This window comes from Choloepus didactylus, chromosome 3 (assembly GCF_015220235.1).
Source record: "Choloepus didactylus isolate mChoDid1 chromosome 3, mChoDid1.pri, whole genome shotgun sequence".
Lineage (NCBI taxonomy): Eukaryota > Metazoa > Chordata > Mammalia > Pilosa > Megalonychidae > Choloepus > Choloepus didactylus.
The window spans coordinates 79,779,253-79,805,575 of NC_051309.1; the positions used below are offsets into that span (position 1 = coordinate 79,779,253).

At 40.1% G+C, this 26,323-nt stretch overlaps 1 protein-coding gene across 2 annotated transcripts in view; it reads left to right on the forward strand.

Moving 5' to 3' along the window:
• The first annotated feature begins 1,033 nt into the window (after positions 1 to 1,033).
• The window catches only part of PARM1 (prostate androgen-regulated mucin-like protein 1), a 112,567-nt gene continuing 87,277 nt past the window's right edge, over positions 1,034 to 26,323 (forward strand). Inside the window, exon 1 of one of the 2 annotated variants that reach the window (XR_005215886.1) lies at positions 1,034 to 1,394. Coding sequence is in view for 1 of the 2 variants with exons in the window: in XM_037829981.1 (XP_037685909.1) it covers positions 1,352 to 1,394 (43 nt within the window). In the remaining variant the exon portion in view is untranslated. The remainder of the gene's footprint in view (positions 1,395 to 26,323) is intronic. The other variant, XM_037829981.1, reaches the window with a different exon arrangement.

Genomic DNA, 26,323 nt, shown 5'->3' on the forward strand with positions numbered 1-26,323 from the left:
TGCTTTGATGGAGGTGTGAGAAATAGACAAGCTTCAGTGGAGAGGAATTAAGTGAAAAGTCAGCTTTGATCTGAGTGAAAAACAGAACCTTGGAGGGGTTCAGAGAGGAAGTAGATTACAATGGATGAACCAGGGTGGGCATTTTATCTGTACCATTCGCCAATTGTGTGATCCTGGGTAAGCATTTAAACCTCTCTATGCTTGTTTCCACCCCTGAAAATAAAGATAATAGGCATGCCTGATAGGATTGCTGAGAGGACTAAATAGCTTGGCTAATAGCTGTATGGCACATTGTCCAGTGCCTGGTATACAGAATCTCTCAGGAAGTGTTAGACATTATTATTATGGGCCTGGTGCACAAACTTTTCAGTTATGGTGTCCAGCCTTTACCAGCTTTGTGACCTTAAACACATTACTTTTCTCTGGGCCTGGTCTTCTCTTCGATAAAATGAAACAAAAATTCCTATCTTAGGGTTGTTAGAGGGAATCAGATACAACACCTGGCCCTAGCCTAGCTCATAGTTGTCTCACATGCAATGTTAACTGATATTACTATAATTGCTTCCAGTAAGAAGCTGAACAGGGTGGCAAACATCCTGACTCTAGAACCAGGAAGTGCATAGCGATTGAATGTGTGTGACGATTTAGTGTATACGCAGTAACGTTTGGAAAAATGAAAGAAATGCTCCCGTACTTGGAACGAAATGTATGTGCTCTCTTACCATGGTGGAGTCTGGCTTTCCGCGATAACGCCTAAACTGGCATATGGTCACCTGTTTAAAGGCTGTAAAATCGGGTAAAAAAATATATATATATACATACATATATATATATATGTATGTATGAATATATATGAAATAGCTTCCTGAGGGCAGAGATCTGGTCATATCTCTGCCTTCCCTCAGTCCGGACAGTGCGAAGCACTCCAAACATTTGCTGAACCTAGTCAAATCTACGCACTCGCGCCCTGACTGTCCAGCAGAGGCCGCCCTGGGCCTAGGCTCCCAGAACCCGAGTAAAGGGTGAGGAAAGGCCAGGGGGGTGGCCCAGTCAGCTCTGCCCGGCCCAGGTGGGAGGAGTTTGGCGGCGGCGGGCGCGGTGGCGGAGGCGGTCTCCCGCTCCAGCTACTGGGATGGAGTAGAAGCACGCCGGGCGCTGTGGGATTCGCGGCTGACGCACCCGTGCCGCGCTTGCCTCGCCTCCCCGCCGGCAGCCAGAGCTTCTTGGGTGGAGCGCGCCTCCCCGCTCCCACCGCAGCCCGCCGGGCAGAGGAGGAATCATTCGCCCCTTGCGCTCTGTCAGTCCCTGCAAACTGTCCCGCCGCCGGCGCCGAGATTGGCTCCCGGGTACCATGATCTGCAAGACTCTCTTCGCCTTTTGCATCTTCACGGCAGGTATTTCGGGGCGCCGTCCTCCCAGAGGGTCCGGGCGCGGTGTGGCCCCGGAGGCCAGCGCTGGGGCCCGGGCTGAAGCGGGGAGACCAGAGAGAGCAGGGAATTAATTCCTTGCTCGCGGGTGGCCGGAGTGGTACCTGAATCCGGGGTTGTGCGCAGGTGTGTGCGCGTACTTGGATTTGGAGTGGTGTGCCTTTGGAGATCCTGGGTCATGCCAGAAGGAGATGACGGGTTCCTTCATGACACAACCCCCGCCCGCACAAACTCTGGCTTTGTGGAACAGGTGGCTGCGAGGCGCGTTCGAAACCCGGGTGGGAGACACTCACTCTGCCTTGAGGCTTTTACTTCCTGGCCAGGTTCACGGAGTGCACCTTGCAGTCTGCCAAGAGCCCGGGATCAGTCTTCTTGCTATGGTTCAGCCCAGGGAGGGATGAAAAAGCCAGGGGGGAAATGTCGCGTCTGGGAAGGCTTTCTCCAGTGACTGCGCGGCGGGTGGGGCTGGATTCCGTTCCCCGAGACTTGGCGGTATCTGATCTCCAGCGTCCCTTCCTAATCGCGCTTAGGAGTGATGTGGCACTAATGCCTCCCCACCCCCCTCCGCGCAGCAGTCCCGGCCGGGGTCGAGCTCGCAATCAGCAATCAGCGCTGGCGATTTGTAGGTTTTGCCGGTAGCCCAGCGCCTTCCCAAAATGCGCTTTATGCGAGGAAAATAATCCCAAACAAAACTGTTAAGTTGGCTGGAAGTACCACCACACACACACACACACACACACACACACACACACACACACACACACTCACTCTCTCTCTCTCTCTCTCTCTCTCTCTCTCTCCCCCCCCCCACCCCCACGGAGAGCCGCCTTCCCACTCGTGCCTCCCTGATCCTGGGACCAGGGCTGCGTCAGAAAGGAAGGAACAGGAACGAGGACTGAGTTAGCCACCTCATGGGGGCCAGGGAAAGATTCGAAACATTTTGAGTCTGGAGTGAGGGTAACCGTTGTTCCAGAAAATGTAGTCCCGACAAGGGACATCTGACCGTAGGTAAGTCACCGGTGGCCAAAGTAGCCCAGGTGCGTGGCCATTGGCATATTTAGGTAAGAATGATCGAAAGCCACGTGAAAAAGCCGATTTGGATTATGCTTTAGTCCGTGTATTTTTTCCTCTGAGTTCTTGGGGGTTTCTGTAATTATAGACACTAGTTGTTGTGATCCCTTGAAAATAAGCTAGGGGTTTCCCGACAGTTCACAAAAGATAATGCAGTTTTAAGTAGAAGTTTCCCAGTTTGAGGCTACAGCGTTTTATTTTCTCTACTTGCTGAACGACTGGGAAAACTTCTTTTCACTCTGGTGTCTGCTCTATTTGGTGACGCGTCCGCAGACGGTTCCCGAAAGCTCACGGCCGGCCTAAAGGCAGCCTGCGGCTGGGCTGGGAACGCCTGGATCTCAGCAGGTGTAACAGCCGCTTCCAGGCCCAGGATTGCCGTGCGTGCTAATTCCGGCAGTCCTCGAAGCCAGAGATGCTTACGCAGTGACATGGAAAAGTTCTTTATCTTCTTTTAAATAAAAATCTGTTCATGAGGTTCCGAAAACCTTGAGTAAGCTGGTAGGTAAATTTGTTTTCTTTTATTTAACGGCTTCTCTTTTTCTTTATTTCTTTTTTAAACAGCTCTGACAGTTAGGAAAACAAAAGTTAACCCTAACAGGCAGTCCTGTAGCGGTTTTTCCTCAGGAACTTTTTTTTTTTCTTTTGACCAGTCTTAATTAGAGTTGTAGCCCCGCTATTCTGGGGGCAGGGATATTGCCCTTGTCCACAGTAAGAAGGAGGAGGCTGATGGGTCGGGGACTGACTGAGCAGCCCCAGCCCCCCACCCCCACCCCCACCCCATACACTGGATCAGAGATGCGGGTCACTGCTTCCTAGTTCTCCGGCTTCCGTGATCCGGAGACATAATGCCTCTTTCCCCTGCTTATGTTTCTATGTGCATGTCGGATACAGAGGGTGATGAAGCTAATGGAAGCTTGGTCCTTCCCTCTGGAGTTTGTGCCAATGAAGGTGGCTTTAATGGTTAGTTGTTAGAGCTACTTGCAATATAATTGTCAGAAAAATATAAAAACTGGCACAAATGCATCATGAGATTATTTGCACCCTAGAGTAAGATGTTTTCAGAATCTAAAATAGCATTTGCTAAAGAGAATAGATGCATTGGTAAAGGAGAAAGGGATGAGAGGTCTAAGTGGCATGCATGCTTCAGCGACTCCTCTTGGAGTTAGTTTCTCCAGACTGTTTCTTCTTTCCTTCATTTTCTCCACTCCATCCTACTGCCTGCCACCTCTACCCTACTTACCACCACTGCCACAAGAGGCTTCAGGAAAATTTCTGTAAAATCCTTAAGGGGGTTTACTTCCTTGAGGCAGGAACAGGGTTGGTCAGGGAATATGTTTTAGCTTAACAAATCCTCTCAGTATATACACAGCATTTCCTCTAGCCTGTATAATGGACATTTGCAAATATATGTACATGTTCAGCAACCTAGTAGGGGTAGATCTTTATACTTAGTCCCTTGTATTTAAAAAACGAGAAAGAGAGAAACTTTCAACTGTCTATAGTTCTCTCAAATTTGATTGTGGCATAAAACTACCATGGCTGTTTTACAGACCATTCCCAAACACTCCTAGGCCAGTACAGGTATACAGGAGTACTGCCTCTAAATTAGAATATAAGTCAGAATCTCTGAAGTTTGCCACCAGAACTGGGAAGGGAGGAAAGATGGCAGACCACTGAATAGTTTCATTCTGTATCCCTCTTTCTCTCTCCTCTGGATTCTCTCCTTTCATTGTCAACACCTCCAGGGTTGTCATCTGGGGGACTATGGCTCAGTTTTTTTAAAAAAATTTCCCTTCACTTAGGTATATAAGATATAGTAGAACTTTCAAAGAGCCTTTTCCAAATACTCAAGAAGGACAAAAAGGAATAAAAATAGATGGCAGAAGCACAAACCTCATGATCATCCTTCTGCTCCAGGTTCTGCTTGCCTGCTCCTGGCCCACCCCCAGGGAGAGTACTACATTCCATCCCATTATCCAGGCTCTCCAGTGCAGTCTTACTGGTCCCTTTGTGATCAGATCAAGAAACTAGATTCCCAGACTGGGATCCTCTTTGTGTTCTGGATCTCTCAGAGGCCTCTTTTCCAGCTGATTAACACCTGGAATCTTCTTATCCTTGGAAGAAGATCCCATCCTTCACATTTAAGGCTTTGTTCCTAGTTCAGGACCTGATATATTTCAGTTCTGTAGTCTTATCACAGACATATCAACCAAAACTGCATGCAAATTTACAAAAATAGCTAGGTTGCCTAGGTTTGATTGGGGTGAGGGTGAAAGCTTGCTTGCATTCTTTTGGTCTAACTCCTGTCACTTGGACTCTGTGGTCACAAAGAAGCAGAATCCTCCGTCACATGAAATCTGACCTAAGACAGTGGAATGTCTTCATTGTTGTATGATACATCTACAGAGGCATTGTAGCAAAGTAATAAGGTATAAACTCTTCAGCTAGTTTTTCTAGGTACAAATCTAAGTTTACTACTATTAATTGTGTAATTTAGGGCAAGTAGTTTAACCACTTTGAATTTTCTTGCCTACAAAATTGTGAGAGTAATAACCACATAAGGTTGTCGAAAGCGTTAAATGAATAAATATACCTAAAGGGCTTAGAACAGTGCCTGGGACATAATAAGTGCTCAGTAAGTATTAGCAAGTGTTGTTGCTATTATTCTTATTAATAAAGTTTTTGTGTTCTGCACTGATTAGGCCATCTTCTCTAAAAGCAGGGTTTATATGTTTGCACTTGGACTATGTAAATCAAAGATCTCAATACTCAAGCACAGTGCCAGCTGTTTGGCCAAACCCTAAAGTGCAAATTAAGAAAATATTCAGCTGAGTCTATTAAATGCCTGATTTGAAAAGATTAATCATGCGTCAGCTCAGATTTAGCACAACAGTCCAAAAAACGCTCAGTAACAAGTAGAAGGAGTCTCACCAGGGACTTGATTTTTTCCACAGTCTTTTGTAAACTGGTGTGTTTCAAATCCCAACTCAGCTATACCTTAAGTTCAGGTCCTCAAAGCCACAAACTTCTAGATAATTAAGATCAAACAATTTAGGAAAAGGCAGGTCATGGTTTCTCAATAACCTATAATGACTCTCCAGAAACCAGAACAATTAATAATTGTCAGATCTCTAATTTAACTTGAGCATTTGGGCCTGGTCTAATTGTGCTTGTTTTCATGAGGGAAATATTGGCCAAGTATTTACAGTCTGATTAAGCAGACTCTCTTAGGCAATAATTTTCCCCTGGGGGTACACCACCCAATGGAAACAATGGAGACTGACATTTTTAAAATGTTTTAAAAAGAGATCTATCTCAACACCCAAATGAAAAGAATCCTTCTGCCATGGCAATTCCAACAGTTTGCTTCCTTTTGGAAGTATCTGCCTCTGCCTCTGAAATTGGACAGGTTAGCTCAGGAATCAAATATTTGTTTTGTTAAAAAGATATCAAATGAAACAGTTCCTTGGAATAATAAATGTTTCATTTAGAAGATAGTGGCAGTTCTAAAAGGAGGTGCGCATGTAGTGAGTGACTGCCTTGTCCAGTGATAGCTTTTTTGCTTGAAAATGCAGGGCTATTAGGATATCATCCAGCAATGAACAAGCAGGATGACTGTAAAATAAGCATGATTTGTGTATGTAGCTCATGACATTACTTTTTTTACTCATGTTAAATTATTGTAATGATGAGGCTTGATGTAATATTAGATTTTCTGATGTGTGGGTCTTTAAATATTCATCATAACTCTTTACACCAGCATGGTCAATTTCTCTCATCTGTTTTAACTTCACTTATAAACCTTAAGACCTTTGCCGTTTTACAAGTAATAGAAATCATAAAATGAAATGAATGATTATAGAATTCATTTCATCTGTGTTTTTCATTGGTGGAAGGTGGTATATCAGTTGGAAATGAGCTGTTTTAATTTTCTTTTGGCTAGAGTTGCCAGATTTAGCAAATAAAAATATAGAATACCCAGTCAAATTTGAATTTCAAATAAACATCTCTTTTAGTCTAAGTATGACCAATGCAATATTTGGGACATATTTAGATTTAAAAAAATTCTTCATTTATCCTAAATTCAAATTTAACTGGGACATCCTGTATTTTATTTGGCAACCCTATCTTTAGCCTTTCATATACACTTCATATATGCAATGGGTTAGATGCAAGATTAGCTTTATTTTGAACTCTGCTTCACTAGGTGTTGGTTGCCCTGCACTATTTCCATTTAAAAAAAAAATCTGATCGTGGGAGACACAGAAATTTAAGAGCAGCTCTTTCTCTGGCAGCAACTACATAGATTAGGATTCAGAGGCAGCTCTTAGTCCAATGAAATATTTTGAATTTCATTGCATATCTATTAACAGTGCATTGTTGTGTGTTTCTGAACCATTGGTGGGATTACTGTAAGCCACTCTGAGGCTACATTTACTAACCACTTCTGGGCCTTCCTTTCTAAAAAAAACGGAGTATGTTTGAAATGGTAGCAATGTTCTTGCACAGGAGTTGGATCTAGAAGATTTCTAGAACGTAGCTGGCAGCTGATTAAAAGAGAAAGTTACAGAAGAGCTTTGGATTTCAATGCTCTCTTTTGTGCCAGGATCTTAAAACATCTCACAAATATTAATTATCTAAGTTTACATAATTTTTGCTGGATAGTTCTGTTGGTATCACTTGAAAGCTGTAGCTGTATAAAGCCTGCAGAAACATATTAGACAGAATGTTAAGGCAAATGGGAAGAAAACAAAAAGTCCTTTAAGTTATTGGACGGTGGTGGAAATTTGTACCTTTTACCCAAGGTAAAATCTGAATAGATAATTATAATTAGGTAGAAAAAAAATGTGTGTAATATTCAGAAAGTGTGTCTATTCAATATAAAATAAAATGACTGGTGGAATACAACTTCCATGATAATGTCTTCCACTTATATTCCAAAGTCTTACACCTGATTTTCTTTTCCAACAGGGTGGAAATGAGGATATGTGAATTTTTGTGCAGGTGTTAAACATGAAAGGAATTAGAGGAGAGAAGTTTGTGCTTGCTTTTTTTGTTATAAACTTAAGGCTCCCATTCAGACTTCCCACTGGTTAGAACACATTGTATTTCTTATATGAGGTTATTAAAATATATAAGATGTTACCTTTTGAATTATGATATTCTTACCAGTCCGGTGTAGCCTCAAAACGGAGAGTTTATTTGTCCTGTGCGCTCAACCCCTTATGAACTGTTTTCAGTTTCCTTTGAAAAAAGATAGAGAGATAGAGGTATACCACTATAATAATTTGAGCTTTTATTCAATTGTTAACACTCCATAGCATGTGACTCTTGTTCTGCACTTTAATTTAGATTCTTTAGGAATACAATTATTGTAACAATTTATTTCCATGTAGAAGGTACAATGCACTATCTATATGTGTTTAGGGAAACAAAAGAGTGTAGTCATTTTAGTGAGTTCATGTGGTGTTATATGTTGGCGAGACTTCAGTGGAGGAAGTAACTGTGGATGTAGTAGAAATAACAAGAGAACTAGAATTAGAAGTGGAGCCTGAAGATGTGGCTGAATTGCTGCAATGTCATGATAAAACTTCAACAGATAAGGAGTTGCTTCTTATGGATGAGCAAAGAAAGTGGTTCCTTGAGATGGAATCTGCTCCTGGTGAAGATGCTGTGAACATTGTGGAAATGACAACAAAGGATTTAGAATATTACATAAATTTAGTTGTTAAAGCAGTGGCAGGATTTAAGGGGATTGACTCCAATGTTGAAAAAACTTCTTCTACAGGGTAAAATGCTATCAAACAGCACCGCCTGCTGCAAAGAAACCTTTCATGAATGGAAGAGTCAATATATGCAGGAAACTTCATTGTTGTCTTATTTTAAGAAACTTCCACAGCCAGCCCAACCTTCAGCAACCATCACCCTGATCAGTCAGCAGCCATCAACATCGAGGCAAGACCCTCCACTAGCAAAATTTATGATTCACTAAAGGCTCAGATGATGGTTAGCATTTTTTAGCAGTAAAGTTTTTTTTTTTAATTAAGGTATATACATTTTTAGGAATAATACTATTGTACACTTAATAGACTACAGCAGAGTGTAAAGATAACTTTCATTTGTACTGGGGAAAAAAACTCATTTGACTTGCTTTATTGCAATATTTGCTTTGTTGCAGTGATCTGGAACCAGACCCACAAGATCCCTGAGGTATGCCTGTAATTGCACTTTAAAAATAGTCCTGTCACAAGCATAGTCTCCTCTAAATGCTTATATTAAGAGCACAGCCCTGATATTTATAAGGTGAGGACAGGATTTGTGTTATTATATATGAGAAGCAACACAATGTGGTAGAAAGAGCAGGTAATTTGTAATAGGATAGGCTGGGGATGGGATACCAGCCCTGAATCTTGGAAGGACTAGGCTCTCCTCTTGGGGTGTCAGTTTCCTCCCTTGCAGGGTTGTGATGATGTACATAAAGTGCTATGTGAGTAAACTGTAGCAATTCATCATTCACTTACCAAATGTTCGTTAAGCAGGTACACCAATAGACAAAAGATTTATTTTACTTCATTTGCTAGTCTTTCTCCCACTACTAGGATGTCAGCTCCAGGAGTGCAGGAATGTTAGCTGTTTTGTCCACTGCTGTATACCCAGTACCTAGAATAGAGAAAAACACATACTGGGTGCTTAATATTTGCTGAATTAATTTGCTAATTGAGAATCTATGTAGGCTAAACACTATCCAAGATTCTGGACTACAGCAGTGAACAAAACAGAAAAACTCTGCTTTCAGGGTATTTACATTCTTTGAGGATAGTGATTTTTGACCTGACCAAAAGAAGATCATTACTTGGCTATCTGTTATCTCAAACTCAGCATGTCTAAAATTGTGCTTCCAAACTTCCTTCCCCTAAGAGGACTCACCTAAGCCACTCCCATTTCAGTTAATGCCAACACCAACTTCCAAGGCCAAAACACCTTGAGACACTTGAATTTTCTTTTTCTCCCAACACCCCTCATCCAACCCTTCAGGAAAATCTGTTTGCTCTACCTTTGAAATATATACAGAATTCAGCCACTTTTTGCTACCTCCACTGCTCTCAGAGTCATCGTCTTCTCCTGGAATCCTTCAGTGCCTCCTTTCTAGTCTACCAGATTTTATCCTTTCCTTCTTAGAGTCTGTTCTCAATATAGCAACAACTGATCCAGTGGAAATGTATCAGGTGGTGTCACTCTGTTGTCAAAACCCTGCAATGGCTGCCTTTTTAGCTCAGAGTAAAAGCCAAGTCCTTTACAGTAACCGTCAAGACATGCATGAGCAGAGGCCCATTCGTTCTGGGACTTGGTCTTCTGCACTCTCCTTTGCTCACCCTATTCCAACAGTGGCTGGTTTCTCTGTCTGGAATATGTTTTCCCTAGAGAACCACATGGCTAATTCTCTCAGCTCCTTAAAAGCTGTGCTTAAATGTCACCTTCTCAGTGAGGCTTACCCTGACCAATAGTTAAAAAATTCTAGTCTGTTCCACCTGCCACCACCTTATTCCCAGTGCCTCTCCTCTGGCTCTTAGCTCTACTTTTTCTTTAATGTGTATCTTCCTGCTCCGCCTGTTCCCATCCCTGCTAAAACAGCTTCAAAGGGACAGAGGTATTGTCTCTCTAGTTGCAGTATCCCCAGTGCTAGAATAGTATATGGGTCACAAGAGGATACTCAAAATAAACCTGTTCAACTGAATGATTAAATACATTTTTTGAGAGCTGGCAAATGGAAGAAAATTCCAATTTTGCCTTAGATCACAAAAATTAAGACATTGGCAGACTTGTTTATTATCAGGTGCTTATGTCTAGCATTTTCAAGTAGCTTTTTAAAAAATGAGCCAGGCTTTAATCTCCATTGAGGATTATGAAACCTAAACTTTAAAATCAACGATGTTTGAACTATGTACAATGTAAAACACTTCTTTTTAAAATGTAAGTTCCCTCCTCCTTTTTCTGGCCATGGGTATCGCTTTAAAATAGCTAGAAATTAAACCCCCTGACCAATTATGAAAATGTCACCTTCAACCTCAGCCAGAGAAGAAAAAGATACCTCCATTATTTGAGCATTTTTGAGACTTTTCTGAATAGCTAAAAATAGCTTAATGTTGAAAAATTATTTGAGTCTAAGGGAAACTCTACATCAATTACCCAGTAAAGTTTGAGAACATTAAGTAAATTCAGATGCTGAGTGTTGAGGGTGTAAATTAGTCACTAATAAGCTCAAGAACAGAATGGGAGTTTTCTTGGTTCTGTGGAGCATGAATTCTGCCTTCCTTGGTGCGTCTGAAATATGAGTTGTGTTAAAATCCGAGTGAATGCATAGAAGTGATGATAAGTCCTAATACCAAACCTGTGTCCTGTGATGGGAAACCTTGTTATCAGCCCTGCAGGGCTGACACCCTGACATGGCTTGTGTTAAAGTTACCTGCGTTGTCATACCCTCCAGCTGCATTGTCTAACAATGCTTATAGTACTTTCTGGCATATTCCAAATAGGAATGTTTAATTATTTAGTTGCTGTCAATAAGAATGCGAGTTGAAAAAATAACATACTCTGATGAAGCCATAGGGATAATGGTACAATTTAAGATTATATCAACTTGAGGAACAAATTGCGAACAAACCAAAGAAATGGAAAGAGGACAGTTTTTATTTAACCTCTGTGCCTTGCTGGTTCTGTGAGTTCTACTTGTTCATTTTTGAGGTGGCCAGGCACTCGGCCGTCTTGAAGTGCAGCTGCATTGACTACGCAGAGATGGCAAAGGATATTGACTCTGACCTTGTGCTGGAACCGACAGGGAACTGTGCCTGGGAGTGTGTGTGGCACTGGAGGACAGGGGAGCCATTCCCGCACCTCTCTTCCGTGGCAGAGACCATGTTCCTTATTATGATGAATGCTGGGTTCTGATTTCTCCCTGGATGGAACAGGAGCACAGATAATCAAGAGAAGGCTTGTGAAGCCAAAAATCTAAAAAACAAGTATGGCTGTTGAAGAAACAGAAATGACTATATCCCTGAGAATAGGAAGTTTCAATTTGGGGGTTTAAACAGAAAAGGGGAAATGTGGTTTTTGAGATGCAAAAATTTACAGCCAATTTTTTGGTAAAGATTTTAAAATATCTCTCAGTAAGTGAAAATTGTCTCTTGTTTTGTAACGTTTTAGAAAGCTGTATTCACGCACTGATTTTTTTTTTTTTTGAAAATTTATTATGGAAACTATAAACACACAGAAGTAGGAAAACAGAACCTATCACCCAGCTAAGACTCATGGCTATTCAGGTTTCATCTAAAATCCCACCTTCCTCCCACCCTGCTCCCCACTGGTTCATTGTGAGGCAAATCTCAGACATCATACTATTTTGTCTGTAAATTTCAATATGTTTCAAAAAGTTAAAGGATTTCTCTGTTATCATGATACCCTCATCACCCCAAAACGTTAATTCCTTAAAAATATCCAGTTCAAATTTCTCCTATTTTCTTTCTCATCAGTTTTTAAACAGTTGGTTTGTTCAAATAGGATCCAAACATTGTCTCTTCAGTCTCTTTCAATCCATAAATTTCACATCTCTCCCTCTCTCTCTCTCTGTATCTCTCTCTCTCTCTTTAATGCTTTGCTATTTTTGTCAAAATCAGTTTGTTTGCCTATAGTTTCCAACAATCTGAATTTTGCTAGTTGAAGCCGCATAGTGTTATTTGGCATGTTCCTTGTCCCCTGTGTTTCTTGTAAAATGATAAGAGTTTGATCTAATTCAGTCTTTTTGTTGTTGTTAAGGTGTGTTTTTAATAGGAATTTAAAGTGGAAACAATGTAAATGTCTAGCAATAGAGTGTTGGTCAGATAAACTAACATCTATTCTGTTTAAAAGAATGAGATAATTCAATATGTACTGGCATGTAAAAATGGTTCTAAAGTATTGGATAAAAAAGCAAGCTGCAGATAAAATGTATATTGTGATGAAACATTGAAAATATGTGAATGTGCCTGTCCAGAAAAGGGTTTGGAAGGATGCAGTAGATACTTCTGTAAACTGGGCTTTAGGTCAATTTCATATTTTACTCTTACTGCTTTTGTGTTGCCTTTGCAATAAAGGAGTAAAGATATTATGAGTGTCTATTTTTAATCCCCCTTTACCAACAATTACTGTAGCTGTAGTAACTGCTAGTTGACTGTTTTGATCCTCAGAATCTTGATTCAAAAATTGTTCTGATGGAACCCACAAAAATAAGATCTTAGAAAAGCAAATAACCTCAGGAAGGATTATAGGTCATCACTGACATAATGGGCATGGAAGGTTCTGGGAAGGAATTGATAAAGTAATATTACATTTTCTAAAACCAGAGTGTTGCTTAAGTCATTGAGCAGAATGACAGCTTGGGTAGTATTTTCAGAGGCTTTGGGCTAACTGATCAGTATTTAAGGTACTTTGTCAGTTTTTTAAATCTCTCTGGTATTTGACACTTAAGAGAACAATTTCTTAAAGTATTGTTCTAAGCTTGTCTAAAATGATATTTGTCAACTTAGATATCAAATAAAAAAAATATTCTCAGAAGAATATATGCTTTGTTTGTCTTTTGGCAACTTTAAATTTGTTATGTCATCCTTTCAATAAAATAATCAAAAAAGTGCGGTTTAGGCAATTGCTGGAGGATCCATTATTAATACTCCTGAGTTATCAGAGAACAATGCAGGCGTGACTAGGGAGGGGTCTGGAGCAGATAGGACTGGAAGAGGCTTTGGTATGATCTAGCCCTCCCTTACATTATAGATAAAACTAGACATGTTAGTGAGCTGCTGGAAAATTCATGTTTTTAATTTTTATTCTTACTAGTTATCACATTTTATATACTATGTTCACTTTATCTGCAACTTCATCTAATAACCCCATGAGATAGGAAGTATTATTCCTATTTTGCAGCTTAGGTCACTGAGGTTCAGAAGTTAAGTAATGGGCTGAAGCTCACACAGTTGATAAGTGACCAAGCTAGACTTTGAAACCAGGTCTGTAATATTTTACCCACCTCTATCCTCACTGCCTTGGATTCCCAAATCAGTTGCTAAATCCTCTTGTGTAAATCTAATCTCTAGAATTTGTCCTGACTCTGATCCTCTTCTCTATCCCCACAGCTACAGTCTTGGTTGAGAACCTTATCAACTCTTCCAAGACAATTACCAATTGCCATAACTCCCAAGGGTCACCCTAGCTCCCCCCACAATTTCTCACCAGTCTTTTGGGACCCATTTAGGCCATGCCAAATTGCCTGGCTTCCTTCCAAAGGGGAGAAACAGACCCAAAACTGCTTAAGAATCTTACAGGTGTTCAGATTGTGGTTTCTAAACTCAATTTCTACTAAAAGGAATGAAGGCTCTTTGAAAACGAGGTTAAATACAGGTCTGGGTTAGGAAATGTATATTATGATCCTGGAATATCTTTTTATACCTGATAGCAAGGACACTGTCATGGGCGACTGGGCCATGTCAAAAGGACTCAGAACAGCAACCCAAGTGTCCACGAACAAATAAATGGATAAACAAAATGTGGTACACACACACAGTGGAATATTTTTGACCATAAGAAGAATGAAGTGATGAGACATGCTACAACAGATGAAACTTGAAAACATTATGCTCAGTGAAATAAGTAAGACACATAAAGACAAATATTATATGATTTCATTTGTAAGAGATGACTAAAAATAGCAGATTCACAGATAGAAAGATGACAACAGGTTTCCAGAAGATGGGGGAAAGAAGAGTGTATGTTTGCTTTAAAAAAGAAAATTAAAAAAGGACTTGAAACCAACCACTTAACGTGGTTCCCACTAGTCAATGATGGGGCAGTTTGAACATCAATAAGCTTAATAATGAGTTCATAATGACAAAACACAAAACAATAACAACAACACAGAGTTTCACTGATTTCCACTGGAGGATGCTAATAAACACAAATATTATTTTGAAAAATGTTAGATAACTAGAATGAATCAGGTATTCTGCATTTATTTTATGAGGTATACCATTGGGTAACCAAGTATCAGACAATGGGTGATTGTCTTTTTAGAAATGTTCCAGCTAATAAATGAAGAAGGCATGGTAGAAAAGAGTATCACCGTTTAGCATCACCTAATGGATTAATGGATCTTGGAATTAATGGATCAGTGGACCATCAGTGGCTATCAACATCAGGAAGTTTGAGACAACCAGATACTGTATCTCCCGATGGAAGACCAACCCGCCCTATGAAATAGCTTTGCCAAAATAAAAGGAACTTATATCTAAATAAATCTACATTTAACAATCAGGTTATAGGAAATACAGAGGACCAAGGAAGTTGTTAAATAACACCGTGGGAATAAAATCAGCAAAATTCAGACTATGGCTGACTCTACAAGACAAACAACCTCATTTTCTCAATAAATAAATTGCAAAAGAGAAGAGAGAGAGAGAGATGTTACGAGAAAGATTGAGGGAAAATTTATAAACTATAAAGAGATTTAAGACATATAGCAACCAATCACGATTGTGAAGCTTATTTGGATTCTCAATCAAATCAAAACTATAGAAACAAATTATGATGTTTGTGAGACTATTGTAAATTTGAACATTTACTAGATATTTGATGATATTAGAGTATTATTTTAAATATGATCTTAATATAGATCTTATGTTTTCAAAAACGACTTTATCTTCTAGAGATACATATTAACACATGATATGCTATGATGTCTAGGTTTTGCTCCAAAATAAAATGGATGTGGGAAAGTAGGCGGTTGAGGGTATTAAAGGAAAAAAAGTGACTGTGAGTTAAAAATTGTTGAAGCTGAGTGATGGGAACATGGCAGTTCATTATTCTCTTCTATTCGTTTTTGTATATGATTAAATTTTGTCATTATTAAAAGTTTTAAGAAAGAGTCTCCCAGAACTCTCTATTACTTGCAGAAACAAGTCCTTAGTAAATGGCTTAGGATCTGAGTTAGAGGCAGAACAAAAGAAGGGAAGTCACCGTGGTGTGAGAAGCCAGGAAAGGAAGTGGTTCATTCTGATTTGGAAAGTCTTCTTCCAAGAGAGAACATTTACCACAAACCGTCAGGCCTCTCTGCCCTTGCTTATGCCATTTCCTCATTCTAGAATGCCGTCCTCCCATTCTCTGCCAACCCAAATCCTCTTCATCTTACAATCTCAAATTTCCCCTTAAACTGTTTGCCTATGTTAGCCCTACTAGTCTTTCAGGCCTTAGAGAACAGGGATCGTGTCTTAGTTTCATGCCCCCTCCTCCCATGTAAGAGTACACCAGGTGCACAGTGCTTGTTGAGTTGAACTGAAGAAACTGAGGCTCAAAGGTGGGGCCCAAATTCTTGTAGTTAGTCGGTGACTGAACTTAGATGTAAACATTCATGTTAACTTACGTCCCTGACTTAAGGAACTCCAACGCCCCTTCAAAATTGTTCACCAGGATCCCCTTCCTTAAGAGTTAAGGTTTAAAAGCTTTATGGTCTCTGAGAGAAGTAACACATTACCCAAGTAGTTGGAAGTTCTTTACCTGTTGCCTTGCAGTGTCATGGAGAAGACTGTGGGGCCTTCAGGGAGTGGCCTGTAAGGTGCATAAGGTTTGAAAGGAACGTGGCCTGGAAACTGTGGTGCCACCTAGATAAACGTTGCGCAGTGAGAAGCTCCACGACTGCCCTGGACACCAGAAGGCCCCAGAGGAAACCTGAGATGGAAGGCTGCTGGGGACCCAGTCAGCCTGACTTGTGTGACTGCACATCGGCAAATGAAATTTGGAGAAGAATTTAATTGCTTTCCGGACAAGCTTGCTATCTTTGGGCAACCACCCTTTACTCCACAGCCCTATGAAATAAAATTTCACTCTAGATAAGTGAATCCAATAAGGATTCTCTTTTAAAGGATCTGCACTTAGAGCTAGCCAGTGCTAACCACAGGGAGATTTCTGTAAGAAGGTGATAACCAGCATGCATCCTCTGAAAAATTCATGTATCTGTTTGATTTTGAACTCAGTGAGAAAGGGCATGAGTTGTATTTCTAGATGGGTAGGTTTTTCTTTTTTCTTTCTTTTTTTTTTTTTTTTACGTTAACGTTGCAATTCGCAGTTTAATGTTTGAAATGTGTTGTCAAAACAGAGCCTAGACTAAACCAATAAACATTAGTTTCTGATGGCAAACATGTCCTATACAAATGAAGGGTGGTGTCAAATAGAAGTACTTCCCTGTGGCTGCCCCCTTTTCCTTCTCTGCATAATCTCCTTCAGTGATGGAAAAAGTGTGACAAAGAAAGGATTTTTATTTTCCGCTCTTCATTTTTATTTCACCAAAAAGACACTTTATTCCTTTGAACCTAGGACTCTAGAAATCTATCCTGGTGTCATTAACATAGACTGGAGGGATATAAAAGGAAGTGTGCTCTCTGGAGTAGAAAGGGGAAACCTTCTCCTATCTTCTCAGTTCCCCAGGCAGAGAAGGTGCCAGTAAGTGTCGAACCCCCAGCAAGCTGCTGTGAGCTCCTTGCACTGCACCAACCCTCCAAGCTTGGAACAAATATATTAACTGTATTATTTTCACATCTAAACCATGTTCATTAAAAATCCTCTGCCCCTGATAAAAGAAGTAGTTAATAGCTTAATTGATTATTAATTACTTTTATTCAAAATAGCAGTTGCTGTCACCACAGGTATTTTTTACTTTGCAAAAATAAAAGTAAAATCAGGTGTTTCTCCACCAAAGTTGTTGTAGCCATTTGGTGAGGGACATTTCTTCCACACATGGAGCCAGCATCCCTGGTTCCTGGCCATCATATACCGGCAAGCTGCAGGCATTGTGACAAGCAAGAGAAAAGGAGGAAGAGAGAGAGGGAGGGAGGGAGGCAAAGAGGGAAGGAGAAAGGAAGGGAATGTCTTCACCCATTTCCAAACTTATCAGACTCATCAGTCTAAATTAGTGAGATTTTTTAATGGCTCTGTTAGCAGTCCCACATGGAATAGCAATAATAAGCAATAACTACTACTTACTTAATCAGCCTACCAACTGTGAGATCCTCTAGATGATTCTGGAATGTTCTGATTTGGGTGTGGCCAGTAGCATGTATACTATTGGGAAGGCATGTGGCACATTTCTAGGGGGTTTGTTTCACTTCTTCTCTGCTATACCTTTTTCAACACTATTCCTGAGGTAGAGTCAGGAAGAGAATAGAAAGCGGCCAAAAATTTTAAGAAATGAAAATGGCTTTTGCTCCTTTCTAGCATAGCTCATTGCAATGTAGGGATAATGCCTCTCCTCTGTTTATATGCAGGGAGGATATGGTGCATTCCCTTAAGAATATTTTATTTCTCAGTTCTGTGGAGCAGAACTGTCTGTTCTGTGGGGGCACAGGACATCATAGGAATCTTTCATGGAAAAAATGCAGAAATTGTGATACTCCAGGACAGAGGATTTCTGTTTTCTAATATGAAAAGTGTGTATGTGTGTATGTGTGTGTGTATTTGTGGGTGGGATGTGTTTTTCCTCCCTTCCTTATCTGTTTCCATCCTTACTAAGATAATCAGAATTTTTAAAGGAAGACAAAATGTCTTTTTCAGGGAAAATTAATATTCATGGATTCATACAATTCCCCTATTTAAAAGCAGGATATTCTATACATTTAACAGCCATAATCACAGATATCCATGTCTTCTGATTAGTAACTAGGATGTTCATTAGCTAGAACATGAACATTTATTTGGTTCTGTAGCCACCTTAATGTTTATTTGTAATCTTATCTTTCCTTGTATACCAGAGTAAAAATTAACTTTTAAACTCTTCCTCCTGGAAAAAATATAATTTCACTTATAAAATATTTAACAACTTAGTTTTTGCTTATATAGGCAAGAAATATTCTAACAATAGTGAAAGTTCCCCTGTCTAAAGCTTTTATTGATTTGGGTTATCCGTAAGGGAATTAAAAAAAATTAAAGCTCTGATACTGTAAACAAAGTTCCTTGATGAGAACCGAGTTCATGCTGAAATAAAAAGTACAAAGCAAGAGAACAGCCTCATTATATTTTTTAAATCCCAGGGAAAGCCAGTGTTTTGCCAAAGCAATGTGCTAAGGCAGCCTGGGACCCAAATCAGTGCTCCAGAGACTAGGAGTAGAGAGCTTTAGAAGCTTTGATATTTTTTTTTTCTAAAACAATTAAGATTAAAGGAGTTAATCAGGAAATCTGAGGTTATATAAGGGGTGAGAAGGTCAACCAGCTCATATATCTGTTTTGGGGCACACGGGATGACCAAACTTTTCCATGGAAGATTGTACTTTATGATAATTCTTCCAGAATGAAAGAAATGACAAGAAACATTAAAGTTTGAAAAGCGATCCCCACTGCCACAGACATCTGAGAGCATCCTCAGTCTCTCCAGAGACATCAGACCAAGGAAAGCAAATGAGCCAGCTAGGGCTCGAACCCTGCAGATCCCGAGAGGAAGTGGATCAAGTCTGGCAAAGCAGCGTGTGCCTCTTGGCAAGTCAAGCTGGCCAGTTCAGAGGCTACCAACTCCACCATGGCTGACCTAAGCACTTCACAGACCTCCTCTCCAAAGGTGTGCCATGGGCTTCTGGTCAAGATTTTACATGGTCCCTGAAGCAGAAACTAGGGACAGATCTGGAATATATCATCGGAAGCTGATATATAATGAGGCTGTTCTCTTGCTTTGCTTTTTATCTCAGCATGAACTCAGTCCAATATCCAGAATAAATTCCTCTAGAAATTAGCAGGAAGAAAACATTCACCATTCAAGTAAGACTTACCCAGGGCCTTCTGAGATGGTGTGTGAATGGCCAGGAGCTCTAGAGAAGAGACCTAGTTTCTCCATGACTTAATCATGTTTGGGCTTCTGGAGACTCTAACTAGAGAGACAAGTTTCAATAGCATATGCCAGTTGATACTCCATTGTCTTTGCCAGAAATATTGGCTTCATTTACTTATGTCTTAGACTTCTCTACAGGAGCAGCTTAGATTTGAAAGGGTGTCTACATTCTTTTGCTAAGCACTTACTGCAAGGTTTTTGGTTTTTTTTAATTCAATTTTACGGAGCTGTATTCACATACCATACAATACTCCAAAGTGTACAATCAGTTGTTCACAGTACCATCATATAGTTGTGCATTCATCACAACAATTTTTGAACTTTTTCATTACTCCAAAAAAATTAAAAATAAGAATAAAAATAAAAGTAAAAAAGAAACCCAAAACATCCCATACCCCCCTATTATTCATTTAATTTGATGTCCCCATTTTTCTACTCATCTGTTCATATACTGGATAAAGGGAGTGTGAGTCATAAGGTTTTCACAATCACAGTCGCATCGTGTAAGCTACAGAGTTACACAGTCATCTTCAGGAATCAAGGCTACTGGGTTACAGTTCAACAGTTTCAGGTATTTCCTTCTAGCTATTCCAATACACTAAAAACTAAAAGGGGATATCTATATACCACGTAAGAATAACTTCCAGAATGACCTCTCAACTGCATTTGAAATCTCTCAGCCACTGCAACTTTATTTTGTGTCATTTCTCTTCCCCCTTTTGGTCCAAGAAGGCTTTCTCAAGCCCACGATGAAGCTTATTCCCGCAAGTCATGTCCAACATCGCCAGGGAGATTTACACCCCTGGGACTCACGTCCCACGTAGCAGGGAGGGCAGTGAGTTTACCTGCAGGGTTGGCTTAGAGAGAGAGAGAGGCCACATATAAGCAACAAAAGAGGATCTCTCGGGGAGACTCATACGGACAATTCTAAGTAGGCTTAGCCTTTCCTTTGCAGTAACAAGCTTCATAAGGGCAAGCCCCAGGATTGAGGGCTCAGTCTTCTAAATTGGTAGTCCCCAGTGCTTGTGAGAATGACAGTAATTCCCCAGGTGGGGAAGTTTAATATTTGCACATTTTTCTCCAGGCCCTCAAAGGGGCTTTTACTGCAAAGTTTTTAACAACCCAAATTTGACCTGTGTTTGACTCATAATGCCTGACTCCCCCCATCACCTCCCCCTCAAAAATGTTGCTTCTTTGAAATTACACAGAGAGCTATTTGTTGATTGGACCATGCCTTAAATTCCATAGTTCTCCCTGCTTATTATTGTTTCACTTGTGATGCTGATGGCACATTCTAGCATTGTGTTCAAAAAGCGCCAACCAACTCCACACCTGCAGGAGAGGAATTTCCGCTGGTTGTGATGAGAGTGGAAACATAACAGGCCCCAAATACCCATCTGCATTTGGAATGTTGGCCCTCGTCACTCAGGCTCCAAAATGTGCAAATTATAATGTGTATGCATTTTCTTCGTTTTATTTGTATAAAAATGCATCTTTCTTAACATCAAACTTAAGCAACACTTTTTTCTTTTTGATGAGGAATTTGGCAGAACATAGGCAATTAGCTAGGAGCTGTATAAATTCAGGAAACCTGATTAACAGATCAAAATTCATCTAAGAATTCAGGCTTAAGCCCTTAAGTTTCCTTCTAAAAACATTAGGCAGTTTGGCTTCAAATGAGACACTGGATGAATTCAATCCATGCTTCATTGTTATACAACATTGTTTCAAGTTATAAATTCAATTTATATTATAGAAAATGGATAAGATATGCATAAACTTGTTTTTGATTTAACAGGGATGATGAATGAAATGTTCTGGTAAATAAAGTATTCCAAATAGTTGAGTGTACTCTATATAATATAGATTGCTGATTTTTTTAAATGGAAGGCAATTCTTATTTAAAACTATATTTAGCAGATGTGATAAAATCTCAGATATTCCTCATGCCTTCATTTCTCATCTGTTTTATAAGAAGATTATATGAGATGATCTTTAGTATGTGTTTTTTATGATCTAAAAGAGATTCTTAATCTGAGATCTACCAAACTTCAGACGATTCATAAGTAAGCTTCAGGAAGTCCACAAAATACCCCAAATTGTATTGAAACATTATATGTATGTACTTGCTTGCATTTTTTTTTCCTTGGGAGAGGATCCATAGATTTTATCCAGTACAAAAATTCTGTTCCCTTAATTAGGTTAAGAATGTGTAACATTCATTCTGTGATTAATTTTACCTGTTAAATGATTTAGTCTTTGAGAATTCATGCAACTCCTTCGGATGTTCCGAAGCTTGAGGGTGTCATTATGCTAACAGTATTTATTATTTATTATAATTTATTATCAAATTTTTCTTTGCCACACCTTCCAACATACAGATCACTCTTGCATGCATTTGTCTTAGCCTCAGATAACTGTCAAAGGCAGAGATGGTCAGATGGATAAGGAAATGAAGTGCAGCCTGGCTCAGAGATGTGACCAGAGGCACTTAAAGCTCTTGGGAGTCAACCATGGGTGTTTTGGCTCCCTGGTTTTCTTTCCATTGCAAGTCTATTATGTAGGATGCCATAAAAACTACATTTTAATGCACATGGCTTAGTATTTTGGAAGCCACTTATATTAGCAAAACTCTAGGCCCAAAGTGAAGTCATGCAAAAGAAATCATACCTAGTGGCAAGTATTTCATTTAAAAATAGAAAATACTACTCTGAGCATACAATTCTTCAGACTCTTGCTCCTTAAATACTTACAATGTAAACATTAGTATGGCACCTCATGATTTTCACAGAGCTTTTAGGTGCAAAATGATGCTCAGTCCACACAAGCTCCTGGCAGTCAGCATAGTACTTTCATTATAGAGATGAGAAGAATCAAGACTCATAGAAGTGAGGTGACATGTCCAAAGTCACAGAAGGGGCAGAGCCAGAACTCAGTGCAGATCTCATGATTCAAGTTGACACTTGTTCATTGAACCACAGCTGTGTCTATGCTCTTAGGTCATTGAGGATAGAGGAGGAATATGCAGGCTGGGAAACTTGTTGCCAGATGAGACCATTTTCATAGACTCAAGCATTTGGAGAGGGGGCACCATGCCAGATGAATTCCATGGTACGGTAAACATGCATTCCCTGGAGTCTAAGTTTGAAGAATTTTTCTAAAAATTCAGAATCTTTCTCCATACCAAGCAAAGGACAAATACATCTATGACTGGTAAGAAAACTACTGACTGAAATTCACCCCCGGTTTTAAATGCAGCCTAAAACATTTTTACAAAAACGTTTTTTGTGGGCTTGCTTTTTTTTTTTTTCTTTCCAGAAGAAAACACAGACCGATTTAAAGAGGGGAGGTGCAAATGAGATTTCAGACAAGAAATGCTGTTGCTCCCCATGTTTTACTGGCTTTTTGCAAATTCAGTACTAACTGAAACACAGTAATTTTTCTATTACCTTTGCCACCATTAAGCCTTTTTCCTAAGTAGTTCTCTGACATTAAGTGACTGGCAGAGATATTTTTATGATCAGGCTGTGCTGAAGCACATTATAATGCACTGGGAGATGCATGATTTATATATTTTGATTTTGACTTCTAGAAGATTTACATCAGGGCAGAGATGCATAAAATAATAGAGAGTGTTTTGCCAGTACAAAGGGAAGAAGTGATCAAGTTCAGCCAGTTTCATTTTATCACCAGAGTGGTGGAGGAGCAGCCCAGATAAGTTCTCATTACAGCCCTGGAGAGAACTTGGGTTTGGGGGTGCAACAGCCCTGCTTTTGAATTCCAGCTCTACCTTGTAGCAGACAAGGGAGGGCAGGGGAAACTCACATCTATTAAATCTAATAAGAGGCAAGCCATTGTGGTAGGCACTTTACATTTTCACATTTTACTTTGCAACAACCTTGGAAAGTTGTTACTACTGGCTTGAGTTTCCAAATAAGAAAACTGAGGTTTAAGGAGGTTTAATAACTTGCCCAAAGCCATAGAGCTAGGGGCACCCAAATTTGAACCCAGATCTCTCTGCCATTAAATCCATGCTCTTTCTATTATTCCGTGCTTCATTTCTGGGCTTCCAGGTCTTCAATTGTAAAATGAGATAACTAAATGAACCTTTTAGGAGTCTCGGATTTTAAGAGATGAATTTACCCAGAACAATTCTTATACACAGGAGGGTCTCAATAAATATTATTTCTCCTTTGTTCTTGGTAATAGGTCTGATTTTGTTGTTTGTTGATTCATTTATTAGGTTGATTAATTAGATTTTTTTTTAGATTTGGGGTTAGCTAAGCAAATACGCTGGATGGGGCGGCTATGGTAGCTGATGTACAAGTGTAGGTCTTTCTTCTTCTCCAGAGAGAAGTTTCAGCCCTTAGCTGTAATAGGCTTCAGCCTGAAAGTGGCACATGGTTTCAACAGCATTCAAATGGCACTGTGGGTTTGTTGCCTTGTTCCTCTTCTGTTACCAAACCTGATTCTATGCCCGATGTATATATAAGCCAGTGGGTTATATTTTCTCTCTTTTCTCAAAGAGAGAAAAAGTTTTATTGCAGAGCGTGCTGTGTAGGAAAACAGGAGGCAAAAAGGCCTTAGAGCTGCCTCCCAGAGTCATAAGGACCTGGGGTTTTATGGGATTTAGAAAAAGGGAGATGGAGATAGTGACATTGACAGACATTGATTGATTGGTTATGGCTAATTGGAAGTGTACAAGAGTGGGCCTGAAGACTGACAAGAGCAGGGTAAGCATTGTTTAACAGTTTATAGAATTAACATAAGCCTAAGAGGCTCTTTGAAGAGCCTGGGTAAGCATTAGGTTACAGTTTACAACAGTATTGCAAATAGTTTAACATAAGATAACAAGTAAAGAGACTAGGCTGACAAGGGACTGACAAAAAAAGACCAGCTGGAGAAAATACCGGTTATGGCAGTGTTGTGAAACATAAGATAACAAGTAAAGGAGAGGAAGTAAACTAAAATCACATTTATAATTAAAAGCTTGTAGAGGGAAATGGGCTAATTGACAACAACAGTCTACTTATTCTTGAGACGGGTGTGGAAAAAGCTGGAGTGAATGGCTAAGCGAGGCATGGACGCAGCTCAGTTGGCGTTTTATTCACAGCTCCAAGAGTGCTTTTTTGATATGGAAAGGCAGTATTTAGCTCTTGCCCGCCTGGGCACCTCCCCGAGCCTGCATGGAGGAGAGGATTCACAATCCTGAGTGTGGTCTGACCTGACCTGGCATGATTGGTGAGGTCACACAGGTCTCTGAGCTCCAGACCCACTGTCACCTGCAGTTCCTAGAACGTTCCAGCAGGCCTTCTTCCTTTCAGCCTGGCCTGCATTTTAACCTATGTCCAGCTTAGCTGACTCTTACTCATCCTTCAGTTCTCCTGCAGATGTTACTCCCTTAGTAAGCATTTCCTGACTTCTACCCTTGAAAAGTAAATCAGCAACTTCTCACAGCTCACACCACACACACAGACACACACAGATACATGCACTCGGAGTACATCTCACTGCATTCTTCTTAAATGTTTTCTTCATGTTCTTGTCATAGTTTGTAAAGATTTTTTATAAAAATTGTATATTTATGCTTATTTGTTTAATATCCATTTCCTCCTTAGATTACAGATACTATGAAGATAGGGATTGTGTCTGTCTTATTTATTACTATATCCTTAGGGTCATGTCTGGTTCCAGACACTTAGTAGGGCTTAGTGAATATCTGTTGAAAAAACATATATAAAAAGAAAAGCTGTATTAATGGATGCGATTAGCTTCTTTAGCATCTAAACATGAAGACTAATTTTGTTGAGTGGGTGAATGAATGAATGAATGAATGAATCACCTGTCCTCCTGAGATCTCTAGGTTGGCTTCTATGTCTCTGCAAGGTTTAGGGGTAGTAATGTTTAAAAACTCTTTAGGCCACGGAGAGGATGAAGTGAGTGGCAAACAACTACAGCAAAGTAAAAAGTCCATTTGTGATTACTTTGTGAATGAGACTTCTGATGAAAGTCAATGTGGAAACTTCAGACAAGTAAACTCCTGCTCACCCGTTCCACCCCCAGCTTCCAGGGACACGGGAGTTTGCCTCAACTCTCCAGATGTTCTTGCCTTAGTAGACACGGTGTCAAAGTCATTTCTCACCTCACCTAATAAACTTTTTTGTGTGTGAAAGAAAAAATATATATGTCTTGTTTCCTATCCCCAGGTGCCTTCTGTGTAGGGAGAGTCCTCAGAATGGCCTTTGCTGAGCTAGAGGATGGGTATGCAGGTGCATGGGCAGGTGGGGTATCTGAGTTGCCGATGGGTCCCAGGGTCTGCCTGGGTAAGGGAAGGCATGTGGGCTGGCCTTCTTTTGCAAGAAGGGGAAAAACTGACATTAGTAGGGTTTTTATTAATTTGTGCTCTGTTACATGCATTGTAACTTTCTCCCCCTTCCCCCACACCGCCATCTGCCATGAAACCTTTGGTAGAATTCCTCAGTGAAGTCTTGGGTAGTGGGTTTCCCTTTGGAGAGTGATGGGATATGAAGTGTCCTGCTCTGAGATTAATGGGCAAAGGCTGTTACATTGGTGAAAGAACAATCAAAAGTAATCATAAGCGCATTATCGCGTAATGATAAGGACACTTCACTTCCATTATTCTTCCCCCAAACCTATAGCACCAGTCTGATGAGAAAAACATCAGACCAGCCCAGATGGGGGATAGTCTACAGGACAGCTGGCCAGAACACCTCAAAACTGTCAAGATGATAAAAAACAAGGAAAGACTGAGAAACTGTCACAGAGACTGGGGACGCATGACAACTAGAAGCAACATGGTACCCTGAATTGGATCCTGAAAGAAAGAGGACATTAGTGGAAAAACTGGTACAATCCAAATAAAGTCTATAGTTTGGTTAATAGTAATAATATTCCAATGTCGGTTTCTTAGTTTGGA